Source organism: Stegastes partitus, unplaced genomic scaffold (genome assembly GCF_000690725.1).
Source record: "Stegastes partitus isolate 25-593 unplaced genomic scaffold, Stegastes_partitus-1.0.2 Scaffold112, whole genome shotgun sequence".
In the NCBI taxonomy this organism is placed as follows: Eukaryota; Metazoa; Chordata; class Actinopteri; family Pomacentridae; genus Stegastes; species Stegastes partitus.
In genome coordinates, this window is record NW_007577843.1 from 399775 (window position 1) to 424434 (window position 24660).

Below are 24660 nucleotides of genomic sequence, written 5' to 3' on the forward strand. Positions count from 1 at the left end.
ATAATGGATGGATGAGATGGATCTGCTGAGGTTCAGTCATATTGCAAGCCTTGTTGCCTCCAAATGTGGTTTTGCTGATTGAACATTTGCTGCCAAAAACTTAGTTTGAATGTTAAATATGAGTGTCGGCTGTCAACGGGGTTCACTCACTATGGAACCCAAAAAGGCCATGTTTAGGTAAACATCAAAGAACCCAAGAGTAAAAAGAAACAGAAAAGGCTGATGGGGGTTTTTAACAGTGCCATTTTAATATTTGTGCTTGAAAGACAATTCATTAAACCTCAAACAGCTATCGTACAGATCAAAATCATAGGTTGACTAAAATCTCTCCTGTACATATGTATAGATATATTTATATATATATAAACAATGTCCGCTTCAAAAAAAAAAAAAAAATCGTGTCCTTAAGAATAAAAACATACACAGTAATAATGGAAAGCATGAAAAAAAAGTGTGAATTACACTGTTGGGCTCAGCTGGGGTTCAGTTGAACATGAGTCGGGGGAAATAATGGGCATTTAAAGTATTTATTATGGCTTACAGTGGACAGAGGACATCTGTGTTTATACAGTTCTATTACTTATTGCCACATCACCTTCGCTTTGAAACAAGTGAAGGGTTCAGAACCAAACTCGTCTTACAAACACTATGTACAAGGTTCTTTTTTTTTCAGCAGTTTTGCTTTTAAGGTTTAATCACTGTACAAGCGTCATACCACATACACCAATCTATAGAGCATTTAAACGTACTAATTCTTATTTACAAATATATTTGGTAAAACCCTGATTAATTTCAACAGTATTTAAACCAACCTTGCGACTATTTGAAGATAAAACACTTGAATATCTCAAAATACGTAATAGCAAAAACAACAAATGAACAAAAAATAAAAACCTGCTTGTTTCTTTCTTTGATCCAAAAACACTCTTCGGTGGCCTTGTACCAGTAGGAGAAGCACAGTATTTCACTTTAAGTACACAAAAACACTGTGCCAGGACTGTTTGAGGCAGTTTCCACCAGTTAAATACTTTATATGTCAACTCTTATTTCGGTAAATTCTTCCATTGCATTTTGTCCAATGAACACTATCCCATAATATGCAGGTTGATACACTGGAATTAAGGCAACAGTAAAATAACCTGCTGCATTACCTTCTGTTGCTTTTCCCATATAACCCTCTTTTTACGCCCGAGCAATCACATAATTCAAATACTGTAATAGAATAAAACTATGGTCCCCAAGTACACAACTGTAGTACAGTGTAACAAGTACAGATAACGAGTACAAATACTAAGAGTCAAAGGTCGTCAGGTACCTAGTCTTTACATCATGGAGGGAGGTTCACAGCGGAATCATGGGGGGGAGGAGAAGGGAAAAAATGTCTACTTGTTGTTGTTTTCATGCACGTCTCTGTGGAGGATCCAGATGTCCTTGTGTGATTGGTTGTTGTCGATGTTATGGTAGTAGTTGTTGTTGCTGCTGCTGCTGCTGCTGCTGCTGCTGCTGCTGGATGGAGCCTGCTTTGTTCTGCTGCTGCTGCTGTTAGAGTTTCTGCTGCGGTTGGGGGGTGTCTGGACTCGGCTGGGGTTGCTGCTGCTGCTGCTGCTGCTGCTGCTGCTGCTGTTGTTGTTGCTGCTGCTGCTGCTGCTGGCGGCGGGGGAGGCTCGTGTCTGCTGCCCTCTGCTGCTGGGGACGGGGAGCTGCGACTTGGCGCGAGGGCCGGAACGGCGATCGCTGCTCTGAACGGTCACCGGGTTTGAGCCGCGGCTGGACTGACCGACGGCGGTCTGCGGGGAGAAGAGATGAGAGCTGCTTTTTAAACTGACTTTGAAAACCTGTTCCGCCAACATGAGAAAGAAGCAATAGCAGCAGAACACAAATAGGAAACACATTCAGTTCAATGCAACAATCTGCTAAACAATAAAAAAACTCTCCAGAAATGTAGTGCCCAATCTGAAAAAACATTTCTACAAACAAGAAAAAATAAAGAGGATCAACTTGCACCTAAGGATTTTCATTATACTTTTAAATACAGTTTCTGAAAAGTCAATTTTTGTATAAGAACATAATTTTCGCCTGTGACATACATTTCTAAATGCCACTTTTCGTAACAGTGGTGTTCTAACTGTTCTTTCAGTCAAACTCCTAGTATTCAAAGTAACAAAATCATTGTAACTCCAGCTAACAGGTGCTCACTGGATCATTCCTGTCGGTGGAGTAGAGTGTAATAGATGTGATAACATCACCGCTGCCAGGACCAGTGGAAAAAAAAGCTCATTGTGAAAATAAAGGGATTAACCACATCAATTTGTAATAATTTCACATTTCAGTTACACATTTTCCACAAATAATTCAAATGATTAGTGTTTTCTAAAAAAAACAACAAAAAAAAACCCCACAAATATTGAACACTTTAGGGTTCCGTATATTAAGAGGCCAGATTTCAGCACAGCAAGGTTTTGATGATTTAAACACTAACATGCTCATTATGACAATTTATTTTTCACATCTTAGTTGAACATGTTAGCATTTCACCCCTAAAATATATATTATATAATATAGGTCTATAATGTCTGAGGCTCTCCGCAGTCAGTAGGATTCGTTGTCGATGGACCATAAATGTCTGTACAAAGCTTTAATGGTGATGTCTGCAACAGTTAAGAAATTTCAGTCTGGAAGTGGTTTCTACCCCTTGAGGCATGTTACTTGTGTAACTAAAAACAAATAAGCTTTGGTGCCAAATACTTGAACTATAAACTTTGTAGGTAATGAGATAATTGCCAGATATCTTTGAACGTTCTCCTGTAGGCCAGTCACTAGATCTACCAAAACAATGGTGCAGTCGTTTAGTGTGCAACAAGTGCAGCGTTACAGTCCAACCTGCAGTAATCATATGTTGCACACATTCCTCAAACTAAACAGTCAGTGATGTGTCAAATTATGTGTGAGGTAACACCAAACAGACAGGAGGAACATGATTAGACGTTTTGCAAAAACTCACCCATACATTTAAAATGTGAATCATCAGTTCATGGTTCAGTCATAGTCGCCTAATAAATAATAATAAACTCTTCTTATAGCTTCTTATGTCAGACAGTGCAATCATACAGAAGATGTAGTGAACTCTGTCAGGGTGACTGAGTTGCATCACTACACTGTATTCTTGTTTACACTCTGATCTGCTATATTACTTTTTGCTACAGGGACAGCAACCGTTTCTCCACACAGATTATATACAGCAATTCATGTGGATGCTGAGCTGCCAGTTGTTTTTATCTACACTTTGTCCACTTCCTACCATCTGTGGTCGCTGCTGGACTGTGGTTTCCTGCTTGGCCTTTTGAGGAGGCAGCGCTTCACTGGGAGAGCTGGAGAACAGGATCAAGTCATCCTTGGCCTGAGAAATCTGTGGGAGATAGACGAGAGTAGAAGTTAGACAGCAGGTAAAGCCTGGACAGAAGAGGAAACCGGCCACCAAATGCAAAACCTCCCAAAAACTCACACGGGTGGACACAGAACGTCCCATTTACTGAATCATTTCAGGTAAGTCAACGGAGGTCGCTGCAGGTTTTCAAAGACTTACCTGACCCTGATTTCCTCGAATACCTGAACCAGGTTTCCACATTGGCATATCTTCTTCTACATCATCTTACAAGAACAGCAGCTCAGTAAAGATAAATGGAATTCTCGTGCCAGTGCAAAGCACCACACATACTCAGGGTTTCTATATTTAGAAAGATGACAGCGATAAATTTAAGAACCACAAGTGAGTCAAAACATGTGACCTGAAAGCCAACTATCTGTAAATGTCAGTGCAATTAAGACCTGAGTGTCTTCTGCTGACATATTTTTATGTATTTTGGTGAGTAAACAGATCCTTCCTAATCTATTTTCCAGCTGAATCTGCTTTAACGTGCTGTATTACCTAAACCAAACACCTGCATTAGATTATAAAGATTGAAATGTCTGAATGTATTCACACAGCTGTGAAGCTGGAGAATAATATGAAATCTGTATCTAATAAATGATTGTCCTGCATGTTTGTCTATAACAGACATAACTGCTTTAAAACATCAGGTCCAAAAACAAAGGAAGGAATCGTTCTTACATGATGTAAACCTTCAGAGGTTTAAATCATGAATCAGGCAGGTGCAGAGAACTGTTTTCAGTGTTATAGAGTGTGTTCATGTCTTTTTAGGTTTGTGTGGCCTAAATGCAGATTTGAGTTCTGTAAGACAGTTTTAAAGTAAAGATTACAATTAGGTTAGTGTTCGGCATTTCATTTTAATGATTTAAGGAGGATTTCACCAATTATCAACATATTTTCTATCATCATAAAATGGCAAGTATTTCTATCTAAAGTATATCTTACTTAATAATCTTAAATCTGTCACCATCTGCCTTGTTGTGTTTATGAAGTTATTCTTGGTTTGCTTTGATCATATCTTACAGATCTATATCCTTTAAAAAAGTATGTGAAGCTTCTGTCTGCACTTTTAAGACGTATTTCCAGTAACTGTTTCCAGATCCAGGACTGAATTGGGAGAAAAGAGTGTTTATGTACGCTTTGCTTGGAATCAGTTTCAAAATCGTCTGAATGTTGAAGAGCTGATCTCACTAAATGAGTTCAAAGCAACTCTGTGTGACTTGGAGACACTTTCACATGTGCACATTTTGGTTGATTCAGTGCCTGTAGTGTACTGAGACAAATATTTTGGAGAGATGATGGTACAGAAACACACACGGAACTTTTGACTTGACCCTATTTTGATTGTTATATGTGAGTCTGTCTGTAACCTGTTCAACTGTGCAGCCTGTCTTGGCCAGGACACTCATGTGAAAGACTGTTCATCTCAAAGAGACATTTCCTGTTTGAATAAACGTTAAATAAGTCATTTTTAAAATGACACACTACCTTGCTGATGTCTGGCTCGGACTTGCTGGAGCACATGGTCTGCAGCTCTCTGATCAAATCTGTCTCATCGTCAGAGAAAACGGACAGACCTGTAGGCTCCCTAGAAAAACAGACAACAAAAGGAAGATTTCATTTCAGTGCATGTGACATCACTCCTCATTAATGCAGCTATTTATCATATTCGTATATCATTACAGTAGGCTTGCTAGTGTGTTGTCTGTTGTGTTTGTTTGACTCCACCAAGCACAAACATCTTTCTACACTATGCAGCTCTGCTAATGTATGCTAATGCTTCTACCAGTGCAGCAAAATAATAATAATCACTAGACAACACACCAACCTCTGGACTTTGCCGTTGGTGATGAAGCTGACATCAGTGCTGGACAGCGACCCTGCAACCACAAACACAAAAACAAGTTCATCAATAAAATGTGAAACTAAAGGCTCAGTTCATTGAAATCACAACAACATATTTTCATCCTTGGAAATAGTTGTGATTGTATTTATAAAGCCTCTGATTTTAAGAGACTTCTCTCCAGTGGAAGGTAAATAGAGTTTTGTTTGTTGTACTCACAGCAACTGTCTGTTAGAGCTACATGGATTTACACAAACAATCTCTCCTGTTCCTCAGGATTACTTAGAGCTTTATGTCAAAAGTCTCCATTAGAAAAAAATGCTTTTAGACAAACTGTGTAATACTATGAGGTCTGTGAGGGACCTGCTGAACAGGGACACTGTGTGCTCCCAGCAGTAAGCAGCACATGTCCAGCCTCTTCAACACTGCCGCCTTGTGGAGTCTGCTGACATCTGACTTCATTTGTTCATTGTGTAGCAGCGTTTACTGGAGCATTCAGTCCTCACCACGTAAAGACAAGAATTATCAGATAGTCAGGGGCAGCTTACCATTTGTGTTTATGTGCTCATCCATCACTGGTTAATAACTGATGTGGACTAAACTAATTCTGTCTGCAGCCTCAAAACATCACTAACTACAAGGCACTACTGCAAAATGAATTCAATGAAATAATACAATATGAAAAGACTGCATTGTAAGTAAATAGTTCAGTAGTTAACTCAAAGTTCAGAAACAATACTATCAAAATAAAGTATTTAAATAAAAGTCCTCTTCCTGTTTTATTACTACTAAATTCCTAATAGTGATACATCTATGTGTGTCTAACATTGTACTGAAGGGGCACAAGATACATTTGAAGGGAGATGATTAAAGGGTTAAGGCAGACAAAGAAATCTTGTAGTAGTGAACAATTTGATCTTTGGCCCATTAAAAATATGTTTAAATGAAACATCTGAGTATTTTAGACTGGATGTCTCTTGGCGAAAAGTCACAAGGAGCCGCCACCACTGTAGATTAGGAACGACTGATTTAATCTGTCAAATGTCCTTGGTTGTATTTTTTAAGTAAAAAAGTGTACATAGGGACCGATTACATCCATCCAGCAAATGGAGTGTAAAAAGGACAATATTTCCCTCTGAAATGCAGCAGAGTTTGAATTTAAGTAGCATTAAAGAAAAATACTGAAGTGAAGAAACTCAAATTTGGATTTAAGTAGAATACTTCAGTAAATGTTCTTTGCACCACAGGGAGGAGTGGCTGGACACACTGCGGGCTTCTGCTGCTGTGAGGCTCAGCAATGCCATTGGGGGAAGAGGTGCAGTGAGTTCAGTGGGATTCTGAGGTAATCTAAAGGGCTCGGCTTGTATCGGTGCTGGTGGAGCAGCCATCTCACCCTCTCTGAAGGAACCTCCACAGCTCCAGTTTAAGGCGGGGCTTCCCTTCTTGCGGGGGCTGGTGTTGGATCGTCTCAACTTGCCGCTGTCCCGCGTCCTTCTACCTCCTCCTCCGCCAGCACTCGCCTTGTAAGAGCTGATGGCCGACAGAGGGAAAGTGCCACCCCGAAACTCCAGCAGGTGCCTGTCGATTTCTGAGAAGGGAGGGAGAAAATGCACAAGATTATTTTGCCTGAATCATCTCCTTTTCTTTTCTTTTCCGTCATTCTTGCTGGAACAACAGCCGATCATCATGTGAGACGCCCACACACCGTGTCGAGGCAGGGGGCAGCCCAGGAGAACAGCCTTGTTGACCAGGATGCTGAGGGCGGCTTTCACCACCGCCTGCTGTCCGGCGCTCAGCCCACAGTTGCTAGGAGACGGTCGCTGCGGCGATGGGGGTGAAGAGGGAGAGGTGGAGGAGCGCTTGGCTGTTACTCGGGAGATGATGGCTTCCTCCACTCGGGGGACGACCACAGCGTTCCAGAGACGAGACAGCCACCTGTGTGCACAGAGACAGCAGCCTCACAGTCAGACTCTCCTCAACACGGCTGGTTCTCATACGCTGTGTTCATCTCTTTGGCTGATCATTTCCAGTAAACAATGAGGCGGTGTCAGTTCAAGTTAGCAGCTTCAGAGACAACAAAGGGTGCTATTAAAATGTGCATGTTTTACATATCAATGTGAGGGGTGAAGTCTTGTGAATTACAGAGTAAAAAGGAAAAAACTATTATTTTAGAAGGCAGTACCTGCCATAGACTGTATAAAAGATGGGCGTAGCTACCGTGACGTCACCGTTGGTTTCTGCACTGAGAAAATGAAGCCAGGGTTTTGCTACTTCCTGATTGACATCTTGGATTTTTGGAGCCAGTGACGAAAAAAATCGTTGGAGGGGGGCGGAGCCATAGGAGCAGTGATCGGTCAGACGGATTGAGAGGCAGGCCCTCTCTGCCACATTTACCGCCTTCTGCTCGCTTCGTCTGCATCGTCGCTGCCGACTGTCAATCAAGCCAGTCACGCCCCTGACAATTTTTTAAAAATTCAGTATTGATTTATTTTCAGATTGGCCACCTGACTATGAAAACTAATAAGAAAAAAATCCTGAGCTGGAGGAATGCGGTATTTCGTGATCTGTGATCACTTCTTTTCCAATTCAAGTCTATGGGAGCCAGGGCTTTTTGGAGCTAGCAGACGTAGGTTTTTGACACTTCCAGGTTGGCTTCATTTTTCAGGGCCAGTTGCTACGCCCATCTTTTATACAGTCTATAGTACCTGCCTTCACCCTAAGTCAGCTGGGATAGGCTCCAGCCCCCCCGTGACTCTTGTGAGAATTAAGCGTTGTATAGATAATGGATAGATGAAAATGAACTTAATCAAAACAGTGTTGGATTGAAAATACTGGGTTTTGTTTAATGATGGCAGTATCTTGACAACATATCATCTCTCTAACCATTGTTTTATGATAGGCAAGCTAGATACCTTGTTGTTGTAGTTTCAGTCTGACATATCAAACACCTGGACAGACGCAACCAGAACAAGCTTCTGCTCTATTTCATTGGTTATCAGGATGATGATTTCCCCTATTTGACCAGTTTTCCAAAAAAGAATGACAGGGTCGACACCAGCTCCTTCCTGAAAACAAAGTTTTCCACGAGCAGAAGTGCAAAAAAGGTGGAGCACTCTGAAAAAAGATGCTTAGTGCAGCCCTGTTTCTTTGGGTGGTCACATACACTCTCTTTATTGTGAACAACTGAATAAAAGATGCTAAGACTAAAAAAAAAAAGAATTACCTGTATGTACTTGTGCTTTCAAGCTTATTCAAATAGTTTCTTTTACTTTTAAGTGTTTTAATACAATGAACAGGTAAATGTTCACTGTCATTTCACAAGAAAAAAGATAATCAGGTTTGGTCCAGGGCGAACATAATAGCTACCAGTGTGCTAGTAATGTTATCCAGGCAGAACCAGGCTGTCTACAGTAACTGGTGTCAGCTAAAACTTCATTATGAACCTGAAAGCATTGGATGATTTGTTTGTTTAATCTCTATTTCTTTTAAGCATTCATCGATATAATACATTCTAGCCCCTGATTCTATCATGACTAAATACTTAACTCCAGCCCTTACGCTAATCCAACTTCTACCCTAAAACCAAGTCTTCACCCTCAGACAGCCCACTGAAGCTATGAGAACCAGCCAAAAGGTCTTTAGTTTGTCAGAAGCCACAAAGATATGTTCTCACACACACACACACACACACACACACACACACACACACACACACACACACACACGCGCGCACACACACACACCTGACGATGGCCTGTGTGTTGTTTGGGACCACAGGACAGGACAAGAAGAGCTGTGGGCCCAGCAAGGCTTCATGGGTGCCCAGACGAGACAGACAGGCGTTGAGCTGCTGCCAGACCTGGCTCACCCACAGCACCGAGCGCTCCATGACGCCATCGGGTGACCAAACTCCCGTCCCCATCTGGAGGAGAGGTGGAGGCACAAAAGAATTAATAACTCCATTCTGCTGATGATACACCACTGAACTGACATTAAACAATAAGGGAGCAAATGAGGAGGAACATCACAGATTTACTTGATGGCTGGATTTAAACAGTCGACTTCACACCATAAGACCAAACAGCTCTTGTTATGTTTTTTGGGGATTTCTCCTCGTATTTTGTTTTAATGACCCATTTTGAAGTCACAGCGTGCGCCTGTGTCACCGTCAACAAAACTATTTTCAAGCTTTAGTTTCCAATCAGCAACTATAACACAGTTCTCATCTATTTATTATTTTTTTTACCATTTCTAACCTAACCTGACAACGTAGCACTCATCTGCCACTCTGACTGACCTTATGAAGCAGCTTCCTGCGGAGCTGTCTTCCCAGCAGGCCATGCAGCGGCTCCTGGTCCCAGCGAAACGTCACCCAGCGGAAATGCTGCTGGAGGCGGAGCTCTGATCCCTGGAGGCGGGGCTTTGACAATGTTGCAATCAGGAAGTTGCCCTCTTGGAAGTGGTGAGGCCCTAAGGCAGGAATGAATAGAACGGAAGCAAAAAAAAAGACATTCTGCATTAATTTTTATCCAGCCATTTACTGGGTAGATATCTGGTTGTTTAAGGCAAAGGACAGTGTGACCCTGTTAGGAGCAGATGTTGTGCCAAAACTTAAAAAAAGATTCTTCAAAGAGGTTTTCAATGCCATTTGTTTGTTTGTCTGTCTGTCTGTCTGTCTGTCAACAAGGATATACAAAAACTACCCGGCCACATTTGATGACATTTTGAAGTGGATCTGGAACACTTTATTAAAATTGCTAGATAGTAGATTGGCCTTGGTGGAGGACTGTGCTTTCTGAATACAATTTTTCTCTTTCTTTTTTTTTTTTACACAATGAGGCATTCATATCAGGCACTATTCCTGGATAAAACCTGCCTTTAAACCAAGCATCTGAGAGGCAGAGCAAGATACAATACTGCTTTATATGTTTTGGAGAGTACGCCAACATGAATGTAAATTAAAGCCAAATAAAATGATGTAATACATTTTCATGAATAGATGAGGATTGGGTTTTGTTAAAGCCGCATTAAGCAAATTAAGTGGATTTGTGTGTATTTTAAACATCTTCTCCATTTCTTTGGACATTTGGATATTTATGTCTGAGGTGCTCCCTGGTGGCAAAAGCTGACTATGAAGCGATGAAATATATCATCATGTCATGATCATACACAGCATGTAACTGTATGGCTGATTACAGTTCCAGTGTCACGGGGCGCTGAATCTGGTCGCAGTCGTACCAGTGTTGAGGACCAGCGGTGAAGCAGAGCCCCTGTTGTCCAAACTGTGGCAGAGGTCTCCCAGCAGGCCTGTTAAAGATGAAGCCTTCTCCAGTCCCTCCAGCAGGATGACCACACAGCGGCTGGTGTGACCAGCTGGTACTCCGACCCCTGACCCCACCGCCGGCACCAGGAAACCTGAGAGAGGAAGGGTGGGGGGGTGAATGGATATAGTTATAACTTTAACCACTGCACAAATGTAAAAGTCTTTAAGTAATTTTTGATGGTTATGTGGGGATGGGCGAAGTGGACATTCAGTTTATTGCTTTCAACATTTAAAGTGTTACAGTAATTTGCATGTAAAAAGAGGGGGATATGTCCTATTGCCTTTTACTTTGCACTAATGCTGTTTTCACACGTTAGGAGAATGGAGAACAGGAAAATGACCCCTTATGACAACTATAGAGCCTACATTAGCTGACTGTATTGCATGCATTAATTACACTAGTGTTACTTAGTTAGAATTTATTTTGATGTAACTCTTTGCAGTGGTGAATTTTCAGATATTTTGCCCACAGTTTGTTGTCGGTGTTTTTTTTTTCACTAACTTGGAGATAATCTCAGTGTCACAAATTCCAGAGTTTTCATGCTCAGAGTTGAAAGATGGAGACTGACGTCAAAGATTTTTATCAGAGCACAGAAAAACCAGCAAATAGAAAGGATGCTGGAAGTATTTTATATAGAACTATATATATATACACACACAAATATATTATTAGAACAGTTGCTGATTTATTTTATTTAGTTTCTTTGTTACTACCAACTACCAACTTGTTTCAGCTCAAAACTAGTGCATAAAATATCCCGTTGCTGTCATGCACATGGACTTGTACATGCTGCATATGAATGTGTGTGCTGTGCATGCACTAGATATATGTGCGAGCAGCTGTTTTAATGTGTGTGCATATTTCTTACCACAGGTGATGAAAGCGTCCAGCAGCTGCTCTTTGGTCAGGCTCTTGTCCACCTCCACCCTCACCACGTCACAGTCGATCCCTCCCGCCTCCTGTTTGGACTGGTAGAGAGGAGGGGGGGGGATGAGTGAAGAGGCAGAAAGAGGTAAGAAGGGAGTGCGTTGTCATGGAAACAAAGGAAATGTACTACTATATGTGCCGAGGGAAATGGAGCAGGAGGAGAATTTGAATGAGCAGAAAGGGCTTTTCCAGGCACATCAGTGCTATCAAAGAGAGAACAGCGAGCAGCAGCTGAGGACATTTTCCTTCCATCATTCCTTTATTTCTTATATTTTCTAGTATATCAATATAATACACATGTACATAAATCTAATGTGAAAAAGACTATGAAGTACAAAACCAGCACATACAGGTGTCGTATATACAAATAAAGGAAAAATATGCATTTACAGCATTTGACTGGAGGAATTTATACATGGTAACTAAACACCATAATCAATTATCTGTTTTAGAGAAGGCCAATGAGCTGCCTCCAATAAAAATAAGAGCAAATAAAGTATGTTTCGTTGTATAAATTTACAAATGCAATCTTCATTGTGCCCTCAAAATGCGATCCAAGAAAAAGGCTGTCTTTTCCATTCTACCACATCTTCTTTATCTGCTCATCTCAGATTTCTGTGCCACTGGAACAAACACCATTTGATGCCTTTGCCATGGTAACACTACAGACTGAGCGCTGGAGAGAGTCACGCTGTACTGAAAGTCATCAGCATGTACCAAATTAATTAAAAAAAAGAAAATGTCATCTTCACTTGTTTATCAGTTCCACCCAATGAGTTATGCCTGAATTAGTCAAATCCCTGACCAGGGGATGTACTGAAAGACTGACCTGTGGTGTGTTTCATCCTGTTGAACTGAGATATTGCATTACTGTTTGCAAGCAATTTCTGTTTCATTGCATCAGCCTGTGTAACTGGGCCAAATTTAACTTGTCTTTACATAGGGAGAACTAGTGAAGTCTTCCCAAACTTTTAAATCTCAGAACCCTCCAACATGGAAAAAGCTAAAAAATTTTACTTCAGTCATAAATGGATTTGCTTTGAAGTAGGATTGCGTTCAATCACTCAGACATCAACATGGTTCCTCTTTTCACTTGAGCAAACAAACACACCACTGACTGGCCAGGTTTTTAAATTGGAATGTTGCACTTCATCGAGATCATAGCTTTCTGGATCGACATTTGAGCACTCCGTGGAAGTACCTTGATGCAGCGAGCAACCAGACTGGCGATGTACTCCTGACAGCTTCCCTCCAGCCCGTGAAAGATGAGGTTGCCGTACTGTTCCACCTAAATACAGGGATAAATAGGTGATAAAGATCTTACATGATAGCCTCAAACAAATAGTGTGACTCGTGAGAATAACATGAAGCTCTCCTGTCACATCACCTGTTTGAGCACCTCATTCTAGCAGTGCTCACCTTAAACTTTGGGCTCGTTAGTACTGTCTTTGTATGTATGTGAAGCTAACATGCACATGTTACTGTACATGAGCAGCTGTGAGGTTCACTGCAGAGTGAACACATCAATAAATTAATTACATTAATCTGTAAACTATGGGGGTCATTAGAATCAGAGAGAGACAGTTTTTAAATCACATACATTCTTCAATCAATCAATCAATCAATCAATCAATCAAGCAATCAATCAATATATGTATATATTCATTTAAAAGTTAATAGATCCAAAATGAATCGTGACAGTGTTCCAATTCAAAGAATCAGAAAAAATAAAGTGTGTCTCTAAATTACAACATTTATCAGAACCAGAAACTGGGAAAAACGGAAAGATTACTGAAGCGTCTTGGTTCTGATACATGTCCCATTCGATAAATTCACTAAAAATAAAGCATTTGATTTAGATACATTCTGTTAAAAAAACTGAAATGTTGTAGCTGTCGTGCTTCCAGTATTGGTAACATAATTTACTTGCTGATTCCAGGTTTTTTTTTATTTTTTATTCTATGCTAATTTTTTTTTCTTTCTATGATTAATGACTTTTTAACATTTTCATAGTGCAAAAAGACATTTCTGGGTTCTCTCTCCTTCTATATCTGGTTGTGCTATTTCCAGGAATGCAGGATTTGAAAGTGGAAAAATGAGCCTACAGTGCGTGAAAAATGTATAGGAGCAAATCATGCCCAGAAACTGCTTGGGGTTCAGAAACTTATATTAATTTCTTATTACTGGCAATAAAATACTTTAGGTTTTGCTTTTAAAGTAAATTCATTCTATTATTAAGACACACCTTTGAGTTCTGCTAATTTTTGAAGCCCACTTGTCATTTTTTTATAGAATAGAAATGTATATGATATAAATTTTAAAAATGTTCATTTTCATTGACATGAGATAGTAATTGAAGCTGCTGGATGAAATCTCTGCACTTCACGTGCCATCATGTGTTTTACTGCTCTTGTATAATGTACATCCGTGATGATAAACTCCTGCTCTTGTTTTTTCCTCACATCCGTACAGCCAGCAGGGGGCAGTGCAGCTGCTAGAAAATACTGTACACTGATTCTCTTTCTTCTCATCTACCCACTATCTCCTCTTTTGCTACCATTTTTCCCAATGCAGGCTTCTCGCTTTCCCCCTATTTTTCCAACATCTTACTCATCTAATCCCTCAATCCTGCGCAGTCCTTTGTGTGTGTTTGCATAAATGCGTGTGTGCTTACCAGGCGGACACAGTTGTGCAGCAGCGGCAGGGGGACGAGGGATTCCAAAGCCAACTCATCGAGACACGACTCAGACAGACCTGTCAAAAAAAACACACACACACAAATAAATCCACAAATCCGCTCTGGTTTACATGCTCAGTGTCAGCCACTGCTTCAACTCCTCAGTTAAATCACACAGAAGAACCCCAAGGTGCCCTTTCGTGAAAGTATCCTGAAACTAACAACACGACAGGTTCAATGCCCACAACCATCAACCGCTTGTTCTCTGGTGTTTTTCAGATGAGAGTCTTCCATAAAGTAAATGTAAGCACGACTGTCAGTTAATTGGAACACATGAGGGTATGGTCACTGTGGTTATTTATTCACTTAATAGCTTTTAATGCTTTGGATCAGTGAGTAGGATGAATTACAGCAGTGAGGGGGTGAAATCCGCTTCCTGATGGAGCACACTTACTCATCCTTCCTCAAAGATTTACACTTTAACTACTCTATTCAGACAAACAGAAATAACACCAAACATGACGTTAAAAAGCTTTGTCATAATAGTTCTCATATGACTCAACATTACTTTTACATCGACATCAAAATCTTTCAAATCCTCCATATAAAATGAATTTTAGGAGAAGAATCATTACCAAATGATTCCTGAAACAAATCAAGTTTTGCCTGTTTTTACAAAAAAAAAAAAAGATTTTTACTTAATAAAGGCAACACACCCTGGCACCACTTAATATGCAACAAAACAGCCATTGTTTTCCATGAAAGACCACACACCAACGCACGGATTTCCACCACTTGATGCATGTCAACATTTTTTTTTCTGTTTAATGTTAGGGGAAAACAAGTTTAAAATGAAGAGGAAACTTAAATATATTTGGATTTTATGGGTATTAACACCGAGTAGCGTCATTTCTTAATCAAATTTCTGCTGTGACAGTTAATGTTTGATTCATTTATTACGGCTGTGTTCAGTAACGGATTTCTTTGTGCTGCTGTGAGTGTTGGACTCTGATGTGCCGGACGATTCCTGGCTCCACCTCAACACAGCTGCTGGATGGAATGAAGGGGGTCGATACGGACGTCTGAGTCAGGACTTCACACACAAACACGCAGATACAAAAACACACACAAAGCTAAATACAGACGCACGCCTCCCCCTCACCCCTGAGTAAGACGGAGACGAAGGCAGAGATGGAGAAAGAGGCTGAAATGGAGAAAATGGATTGATGTACGAGCGAAGGTGGAGAGAGGCTGAGAGCTTGGCTGCTACTCGTCCTGATTTTCCTGGTGCCAGACTATTGTTCAATCTTTTTTTTCCTGACTCACTGTGACGAGAAATACAGTAGATAAAGCAATTCAAAGAATGGAGGCAGAAAAACGGAGGAGCAGACAGTAAGAAAGATCATTTCAATATCTGTGGGGCGAGACATTCTGCTCAAGACTGCTGCGGTGATTCATTTACAATCACTAACTGTGGTGTCAGAGGAAGAATTCTGATTCTATGTCCAACCTTGTTCTTGCCCCAATTATGTCTTTAAAAAAAAAGAAATATATTTGATGATCATTTAGATAGCCCTGCGATGGACTGGTGACCTGTCCAGGGTGTCCCCTGCCTTCGCCCTAAGTCGGCTGAGATAGGCTCCAGCCCCCCCACGACCCTAATAAGGATTAAGCGGTGTATAGATAATGGATGGATGGATGGATGATCATTTAGATAGATATTGGATATTTCATCATCAGAAAATAGCTTAGTGCTAGTATTACAACATGTCCCTGTATTACTTTACCAATATTTCTGAGACATAAACCTGTGTAGCATATCTTTAGAAAACCAAATAATTATTATCATCAGGCAAAGAAGCCAAGGCGGCCACTGATCCAATAAAGTAGTTCGGATCAGTAATGGGCTAGTCCTACAGCAGGCAACCTTCATGAAAGACAGCAGCCAGGCAAGTTGTTACAAGCTGACTGATAGAAACAATATTACATACAGTGGTACAAAGATGTATTTGTAAATATAAGCATCAAACTTCGATAAAGTTAATATGGTCAGTTCATTTAACTTTAGAAAATAAAATCGGCAAGTACAAGTACAGAGGGAGAGGGACACAGCAGAGGCCATTCATGAGCTACAGGAATGAGACAGCTGGGATTAAATTTGCAGAAGAACACGAATGAGCAGACAGCAGCTTTCGGTGACGTGTTATTTTAGGTTCAAAATCAATCTACGTGGATTTGCCGGTTGAAAATTTGTTTGGTAGAAAGCCAGGGGAAACATTTGAAAACAGGCTGCCCTAAGAATACAGAACAGCACAAAGGGGTGAAAGTGTCGCATTGTTTTTGCACACTTGTGTCGATGCACATAATCATACACCCTGAGGTACACAGAGGAATTTCAAAATTCAAATTCTATTTCAATTGCAAATTTAAAAGAAAACCTCCAATATTTTATTAGAGCAACTGAAGTGGATCTTGAGTAGGATCATGATACAAAGAATAGCAACAGCCGGTAGAATATTTTGTTCAGGAGCAAATCAAAGTTCAGCCCAGAACCCTGACCTAAATCCCACAGAGCACCTGCAGGGCGTCGTGAAGAATAAAATGTCAACTCGTCAATGCTCTCATGTGGATAAACTTTGCTGGCTGAAAAATGGAGAAAACTACAGCTGTTACAGAAGCGGGTATTCCTTGAACAGATGCCGTCCATCAGTTCTGCAAGACAGCCTGAATTCTCAAACACTGTAACTGAGGACATAAGCCAGTGTCCAAATGCTTTTCTCTTTATTTGAACTGTAAATCCAACAAATTAGAGGAATATTTTGCTTAACAACTGTTTTGTGCTACAGTAGCTCATACATTGTGAAGTGTGTAAATATTTCTAGGGCCCCTGTGTCTTTGATTGCTGTGAAAAATATATGTTTAAGTGCTTCAGGCAACTGCTACCTCAGTTCTTGTCAAGCGACAGAGAGAAGGGTTTTAAATTATTCCGGAACTTGCCTGATTGTCAGTCACACCTCTAACAAACATGTTTTAAAGGAATCTTTTCCCCTCAATCCTACCAGTTTTCTTTTGCCCCCTGGGTGGCAATGAAAGTATTTTAACTGTGCCATCACATGCATGATGTTATTTTTTGCACATATACTAAGTGCAGCAAACGGCATGTTTAGCGTGTGCTTCATCCAGACAGCAGCCTTGTAAGTCATCTTATATACAGTTGTGTGCAAGGGTCTTAGGCTCTTACATTCTAAATGGTGCCTACATTCTTATGCATATCACACCATCATTAGGGAGGCATTGCCTTGGCCCATCATTAATTCTACAGCAATACAACACTCCCAAGCATACAGACAGAATTATGTTGAGCTACAGGAACAGCTAGGAGTCCTGAGGAGATGATCTGGCCTCCACACAGCCCCAATCCCATCATCATGGTCTGACAGAAGACACTGAGTCAAACTAAATCCACAGAAGAAATGTGTAAAGTTCTCCAAGGTACTTGTAATAAACTACTCACCAAATACCTTGAAAAGTGACAACAAGTGTACCGAGGACAACTACCGTAAATTCTGGACTATAAGCCGCTACTTTTTTCACACACTTTGAACACTGTGGCTTAATCAACGATGCGGCTAATTTATGGATTTTTACGATTTTTACGAATTTGCCTCGAGACGTAAGTGACATTGAGAGCGACAAAGAAAGAGAGACTGAGGAAGTGTGTGACGAAGGAATTGTGAGACTGTTCAATTCCAGCACTGAAGAAGAAGACATTCGTGGTTTTAGTGCGCAGGAGGAAGATGAAGATAGCAATCAATGACTTTTCTTGTTAGGCCACTGTATTTTTAGTTTTTTTAACCAGCTGTGTTACAGGCACCGTTCAGAAAAAAAGCATTTATGGTTCATATTTATCGGTACGTATTTAACTAAAAGTTACAAAAATCTTTCTGTGTAAATATCTCATGGTCCAACATGGACACCTGCGGACAAGTGCAGCCTATATATGTAAAAAATGTGTTTTCTTTTTAAAGTTGGTGGGTGCAGCTTATATTCAGATGTGCTCAATAGTCCGGAATTTACAGTAGTGCTGTTTGACTTAAAGGGTTACTCTCTTTACTGTACAGAAAGCATAAAGTTACTTTCAGTGACTAAAATCAAGTTTTAAGCCCAAATATCACTTTGTAGACTTTTATTTTGTAAAATGTGTCGATTGTGACTTAAATGCAGGACAGGTCTACTCGATGTGACATGACCCAAAATCATAGCTTTGATCAATTACAAGCATTTGGTTATTCTGATTTAGATTACATTATAATTGGTTACTATTAAATCAAAACACTTGTTCTGGAAAAATATCCTGGCTTGAGGTTTCCTTCATGTGGTGTTTCTCAGTAGGTAGAGCCTGGTACAACACTGCCCATGCTGTGAATGCAGCCAAAGAAAGATCTGTAAGGCCCTTTTATCCACCAAATGCCATTTGTTACCAGCGATGGTGGCTCTAATTCTGGTGTCAGCTCAGTGCTACTGAATGTGCAAAGACTGCGGCTGCCTTTACCTTTAAGGTGGATGGTGATGCACTGGCTGAGAGGCTTTCTGACCAGATCCCAGGGGGATAAAGGCAGCTCTTGACCTGGCAACCATTCAGTATCTCCTGGAAGATAAAAGTAGAGTCAGAGATGTATTAGGATAGCAGCAGACAGTCACATAAACTGTACACAGTAAATGAGTTCAAAGATCACTCACATGATAACCTACACAATGAAAAGGCAAAGACAAAATGGTGTTGCTGGCTTATAAAAACACAAAATGACACACATACAGTAAATGCATAAAATATGGTGTATACATAAATTATAAGCACACCAGTGTATAATTTATCTTATCTGCCGTGTGTACATGCAGAACGTTTCCTGAATCATTTCAGTGCCTACATGCTGCTTTTTTCCTCAAAGCTCAGAATGAATGTTTCTGAAGAAAGCTCTATACACACTACAGGGATACATTCTCCTGCTCTTCTTTTCTAATATATCATGTATAAGCAGGAAAGACAATAAAACTTCTTGTCTCACAGGACCTAATTAGGGTAAATACATACTACATTAAAATGTGTATGATGATGCATCATACCAGGCAGAGTAATTAAAATGCTTTCCCAGCCATGAACTACATAAACAGCAAACTCCACAATCCTGATGTAGAGAACCAGAAGGAACTAAGAAATACGATATTAAAAATTCTATGAAGATCCCCCCAAAAATGTGATGTGTTGATTATGCTTGCTCAGTACAACATTTTAGCACTGACACTGTGATGTGCACATGTGCAACAATCACATCGCAGGAAGTGCAATGTAAATTAAGGCAAATAAACTCAAACACATCATCCTACATCTGATTTCTTTGGTACTTGATACAAAAAGAACATTTGCACAGTTCTCATTTTCCATGATTAATCTATAAGAGAAATCTCACAAAACAGGGACACATGATTCCACATGAGGACAGCAAAATGAAAGAGGGACATGAGAGAAACCAAAAAAGGAAAATTTAGGTGAAAAGCGAAACAACATCACATGTGTGGAAATATTTCAACTACAGGAAGGATGATGTTGACCAAGAACAGGTTCTCTGTTGGCAGCGTCCTGATTGTGGCCACTACATGAGCCAGCACAACTAATTTGTTTGACTATTTAAATCTGTGCTACAAAGCTCTGTATGATGTGTGCAAAGCCAAATCTGAATGCCATCCAAGGCTAAAAATGATTATGGATGTCTTTGCCAGTGTTACACCATATGAGAAAGGATCCAAACAGCAGTGAGAAATCAGTGATGTGATAGCTTTTCACCTCACAAAAGACATGATACTAATTACCACAACTACTAAGGAGGGTTTTAGAAACACGATGCAGCCTCTTGACAAGTAGTGTGTAACACCATTACACACCTGTTTGTCTCAAGTTATCATCCCAGAGCTATATGAAAAATGCAACACATAAGTTTAAACAGAGCTGTGACTGGTGGAATACGATGCAGCTGCAACAGACTGTTTGACCATCGCTGCCTGCAAACGGCATTCTGCCTGAGTAATCACACAAGTGACAACATTGCAACAGGGATGAAACAAGCAGTGGCTGCCTGGGGCCTTGATGTTAGATGCCAGGTTTGTGGTTAACATAATGAAAGTTGCTGCCCTGAACAAGCGGACCAGGCAGGAGAGCTTTGGACTCAGACTGCATCTTTCAGTTACTAGGTTACACCCATGCAAGATTAACGGACTCTTTTTGTTGTTTTTAATTTCATATGGACATCCATCTATTATCTATACATCTTTTAATCCCCACGAGGGTCACGGGGGGCTGGAGTCTATCCCCGCTGACTCAGGGCAAAGGCAGAGGACACCCCGGACAGGTCGCCAGTCTATCACAGGGCCACGCTTAGAGACAGACAACCAAGCACACTCACATTCACACCTACAGACAATGTAGAATCACCAATTAACCTCGATATGTTTTTGGACTGTGGGAGGAACCTGGAGAAGCCGGAGAGAACCCACGCTGCACAGGGAAAACATGCAAACGCCACGCAGAAAGATCCCGGGTGTCCTCACCGGGACGCGAACCAGCGATCTTCTCACTGTGAGGCAACTGTGCTAACCACAGAACCACCTTGCAGCCCTCATATGGATTAGTGCAAAAAATATATATATTGCAATGTCATTTTTTTCCCCAATACTGTGTAGCCCAAATCTGTGCACTTATTTCTCCTAATAGACTTTATGTTGTTACCATAATGTTTATTTGCTGTTAGCATGGAACATTAGTACAGCAGCTCCACAAATCAACTTTTTTCCAACTCCCTACTAGCTCTACAAATCTGCTACCTAAAAGGAAGTATGCATTTTACTTCTCTGAAAGTCAAAGAACTGCTGGGGTAATATAGTGAGGCTCACTATATGATAGTGGGGATGTAAAAGGTTTAACAACTACCTCCAAGGCCCAGGCGTCATAAGGCTCCTGGTTGCAGCGTCTCTGTGATTGGAATGAGATTAAGCATACACCTGTGTAACTACTCAAAACTCCTATGCAGACTCCCTGCAGCTTTGTTTTCCTTTTTGCACCGACTGCAAACAACAAACCTTCAACAAGAACCTCTTTGACAGACAGCATCATGGGCTGGTCGCTCATGCGGAGAGCTCAACTTAGCTAGTCATTGTTGCCGCCTTGAGGTAAGCTTCATTTCACCCTCTGCCAACCAGCCTCCGGTTCCTTCCCTTTAATCCTCACTTTCCTTACACACACAAGCACACTTTATGTTAAATAAGCCTCAACATAAATACACAGCCCGCTGCCAGTCATTCTCACAACACCACAGAAAGAAACAAAAACCCACACTGAAATTGTGTTACTATGCAGCACACTTTAGATCAGAACAAGAAACACTTTAAGTTAATCTAATTACATTGAAGGAAGTTACACCACCACCTGAGTAAACATAAGATATTTCAGTCTGCTCAACCTGATGAATGTGGAACAGACCCAGATGTTGTTAATTCAGTATACCGGCAGTGAGACAGTGTGTTCATTTTTATTCACATTGTGCGTTCTGTTACATATTCATGTGAGCAGAGGTTGTTCTCAATGCTTTGAGATCAACAATAAAAACTATTTTAAAAAATCTGCCCAACTTTTGTGGAGCTGTATTATTGTAGAGAGTTCCAGGCAGTATTCGGTGGTCAGTAACATTGGGGAAATAAAAAAGTCCATTTGGCCGTTCAACTGAGGGGCAGACAATTCAGCTAAAGGCTCAGTGATGGATGACTCAGACCGGCACTTTAAAGAGGGGGGCAGCTCTAAACTCTACAGTTCAGTAAGGCAGGGACGCTTCCAGAAGTTGAGGTTAAAATCCCCTGTGCTGACATACAGTTTTTGGAGCTCTCCATTTGAACTGCAAACTTGGCAAACTACTGCTGCACTTTCGCTTCAAACCCAAGAGAAACTGATCCGGAAAAAGTTTTCAGGTTTTTCTCCCTAATTGGACGTCTAACTTTATGAAAAAGGAACTTTTAACTTCACATTGAACTTCCCTTTTAAAAATGTACTAGTTTGCACTCCTGCAACAACAGTACGCAGAGCAAAAGCAATAAAGAAGCGGCAAATGTATTAGGAGGGACGTCTCGAATGCACAGTGGGTGCAGCATGGGGCCAACACTGCTGCCAGACCAGCCGTATAGAAAGACGGGCTGCTGGTAACTGGAGCTTCCATTACTTGCTAAACTTGTGACAATTTGGACATTTTGTTAATTACTTAAAATGGGGAGAAAAATTTGCCATAATCACTTCCAAGTCCAAGCCAATATATTTAAATTCACTTTGGTTTGAGCAATGATACAGTTTGAAATGATAGAAAACTGAGCACAGCAACAATTATTCATCTTAAGAAGCTCAAATCAGCAGATACTTGGCATTTTGTGTGACAAATTATTTTAAGGGCTGCAAGGTGGCGCAGTTGGTAGCACTGTTGCCTTGCAGCAAGAAGGTTGCCGGTTCGCGTCCCGGTGGGGGCACCGGAATCTTTCTGCGTTTGCATGTTCTCCCTGTGCAGCGTGGGTTCTCTCCGGGTTCCTCCCACAAGGTCCAAAAACATTGGTGATTGTAAATTGTCCGTAGGTGTGAATGTGAGTGTGCTTGGTTGTCTGTCTCTAAGTGTGGCCCTGCGATGGGCTGGCGACCTGTCCAGGTGTCCCTGAGTCAGCTGGGATAGACTCAGCCCCCCCGCGACCCTAATGAGGATTAAGCGGTGTATAGAAAATGGATGGATGGAAATTATTTTAAGGATTAATCAATTCACTGTCATACCTTAAAAAAAATGTGAGAAAACGGTGAAAAATATGTATCAAGTTTGCCCAGAGCTCAAGATGACCGCTTTGGATGGCTTAATTGTCTGAATGACAGTCTTAAGGACAAAAAAACCCAATACATTGACATAGAAGACAAAAAACAATCAAACATTCTCATTTACACAGAAGCCGTTACCGGTGAATTTGCATAAATGGCTAAGTGATTAATTTTGCCTGAATTCATTTCAAGTCAACAAACCAATCACTTAGCTAACTGTGGTAACTGCGTATCAGCCAGGACAATCCAGTAAAACAGAATCTTGAAGCCTTTTTGCTGCTTAATTTTCCAAACTGAATAACTAATAGTTATAGCACCAGCTGAAACATGTTAGGAGTTGCAGCGCTGCTTAACGGCTCAACATAAAGATTCATGTATCAAATGTGAACACCCAGCAAGAGCACACAGCGCCGAGAATCACGCGTTTTACACCCACAGACACACGGGGGGGAAGCGGGGAATATATGCTACATGCTGAGGCAAATGAGACAAGCATGCAGACTCACAGATACAAAGCCAGACACCAAAGACTGTCTGCATGTCTAGCGTTTGATCCCGGTTGACACAGAAGGCAGACATTTTCCCCTAAATTGGCATCTTTCTCCCCTCCCTCTCACCCTCCCTCCCCCCACCACATCCATTATGCATCCCTCCACTGCCTGTGCTTTCTTTCATCATCATCCCCAAAACACACATTAGGAACACCATCTCTTTCCTGCACTGTGCAGAAAATACAGGAACAGTGTGAGGGACACTAAACATGTGACAGGGAGATGTAACTAGAGACAACCAGGAGAGAAACTGAGGCATAGAGACCAGCTTCCTTTGCCATTTGAGGCAGAGGATATTGATTTCCTTTTTTATCGGTCGGGGGCTCGGGCAGACGTACACTGCAACACACACACATACATAAGCTGTCTTATACACATACATACAACTGTTCAAGTAAGTCTCGAGCCGAAGAGAGAACAAAACACGCACGAGCGACATTTGATCACCAGAAAAATGGAAACACAGACGTAACATATACACTCCCCACATGTTCCCTTCAAATTAAATATTCATCAATTCACGGGGAAAAAAACAATAGTATCGTGTGTGAAGCTCTGCAATATCAGCCAAACAAACAACATCTCATTTGACACTGCATCTTACAACCCTTAAACATATGTGAAGCAGTATTACATTACACTGCAGAGGCTCTGCTGTATTGGATACAGGCTCCATTCATTTAGTAAAAACTGGCAATTCAGAGACAATTACAATAGTTTTGACTAAAATAATCAAGATCTGGTAACAAAAACTTCATAAAATGATAAAATAAATTTTCAGGGAAAAAAAGCAATTCAAATTGGATTTAGCAGTTAAAACATAAGTCAGTTGCAGCTACGGTTGCCTTTAAGCTGCAGACATCCAATACGTCTGCGCAAGGCTACCTTACATGACCTTAAATAAGCTTCTATGTGCTATAGTGCATTAACGTGAGAAGAGTGTCTACTTTACTCTACACACAGACAGGACTATGCTGCCAACTTTAACCTGTAGTTAAATGAGAGGCATGGACTCCTGCCA

General features: G+C 40.9%; 1 protein-coding gene across 1 annotated transcript in view; it reads right to left on the reverse strand.

Annotated features, from left to right (window-relative positions):
* Window positions 1–223: 223 nt before the first annotated feature.
* cttnbp2 (cortactin binding protein 2) overlaps window positions 224–24660 on the reverse strand; it is a 117709-nt gene continuing 93272 nt past the window's right edge. The window contains exons 11-23 of the mRNA XM_008277987.1: window positions 18751–18846; window positions 14196–14275; window positions 12723–12809; window positions 11463–11562; window positions 10509–10685; window positions 9568–9740; window positions 9014–9192; window positions 6976–7205; window positions 6664–6858; window positions 5256–5307; window positions 4916–5015; window positions 3299–3406; window positions 224–1787 (exon numbers count right to left, since the gene is read on the reverse strand). Of these exons, the coding sequence (XP_008276209.1) occupies window positions 1383–1787; window positions 3299–3406; window positions 4916–5015; window positions 5256–5307; window positions 6664–6858; window positions 6976–7205; window positions 9014–9192; window positions 9568–9740; window positions 10509–10685; window positions 11463–11562; window positions 12723–12809; window positions 14196–14275; window positions 18751–18846 (1982 nt within the window). The 3' untranslated portion in view covers window positions 224–1382. The remainder of the gene's footprint in view (window positions 1788–3298; window positions 3407–4915; window positions 5016–5255; window positions 5308–6663; window positions 6859–6975; window positions 7206–9013; window positions 9193–9567; window positions 9741–10508; window positions 10686–11462; window positions 11563–12722; window positions 12810–14195; window positions 14276–18750; window positions 18847–24660) is intronic.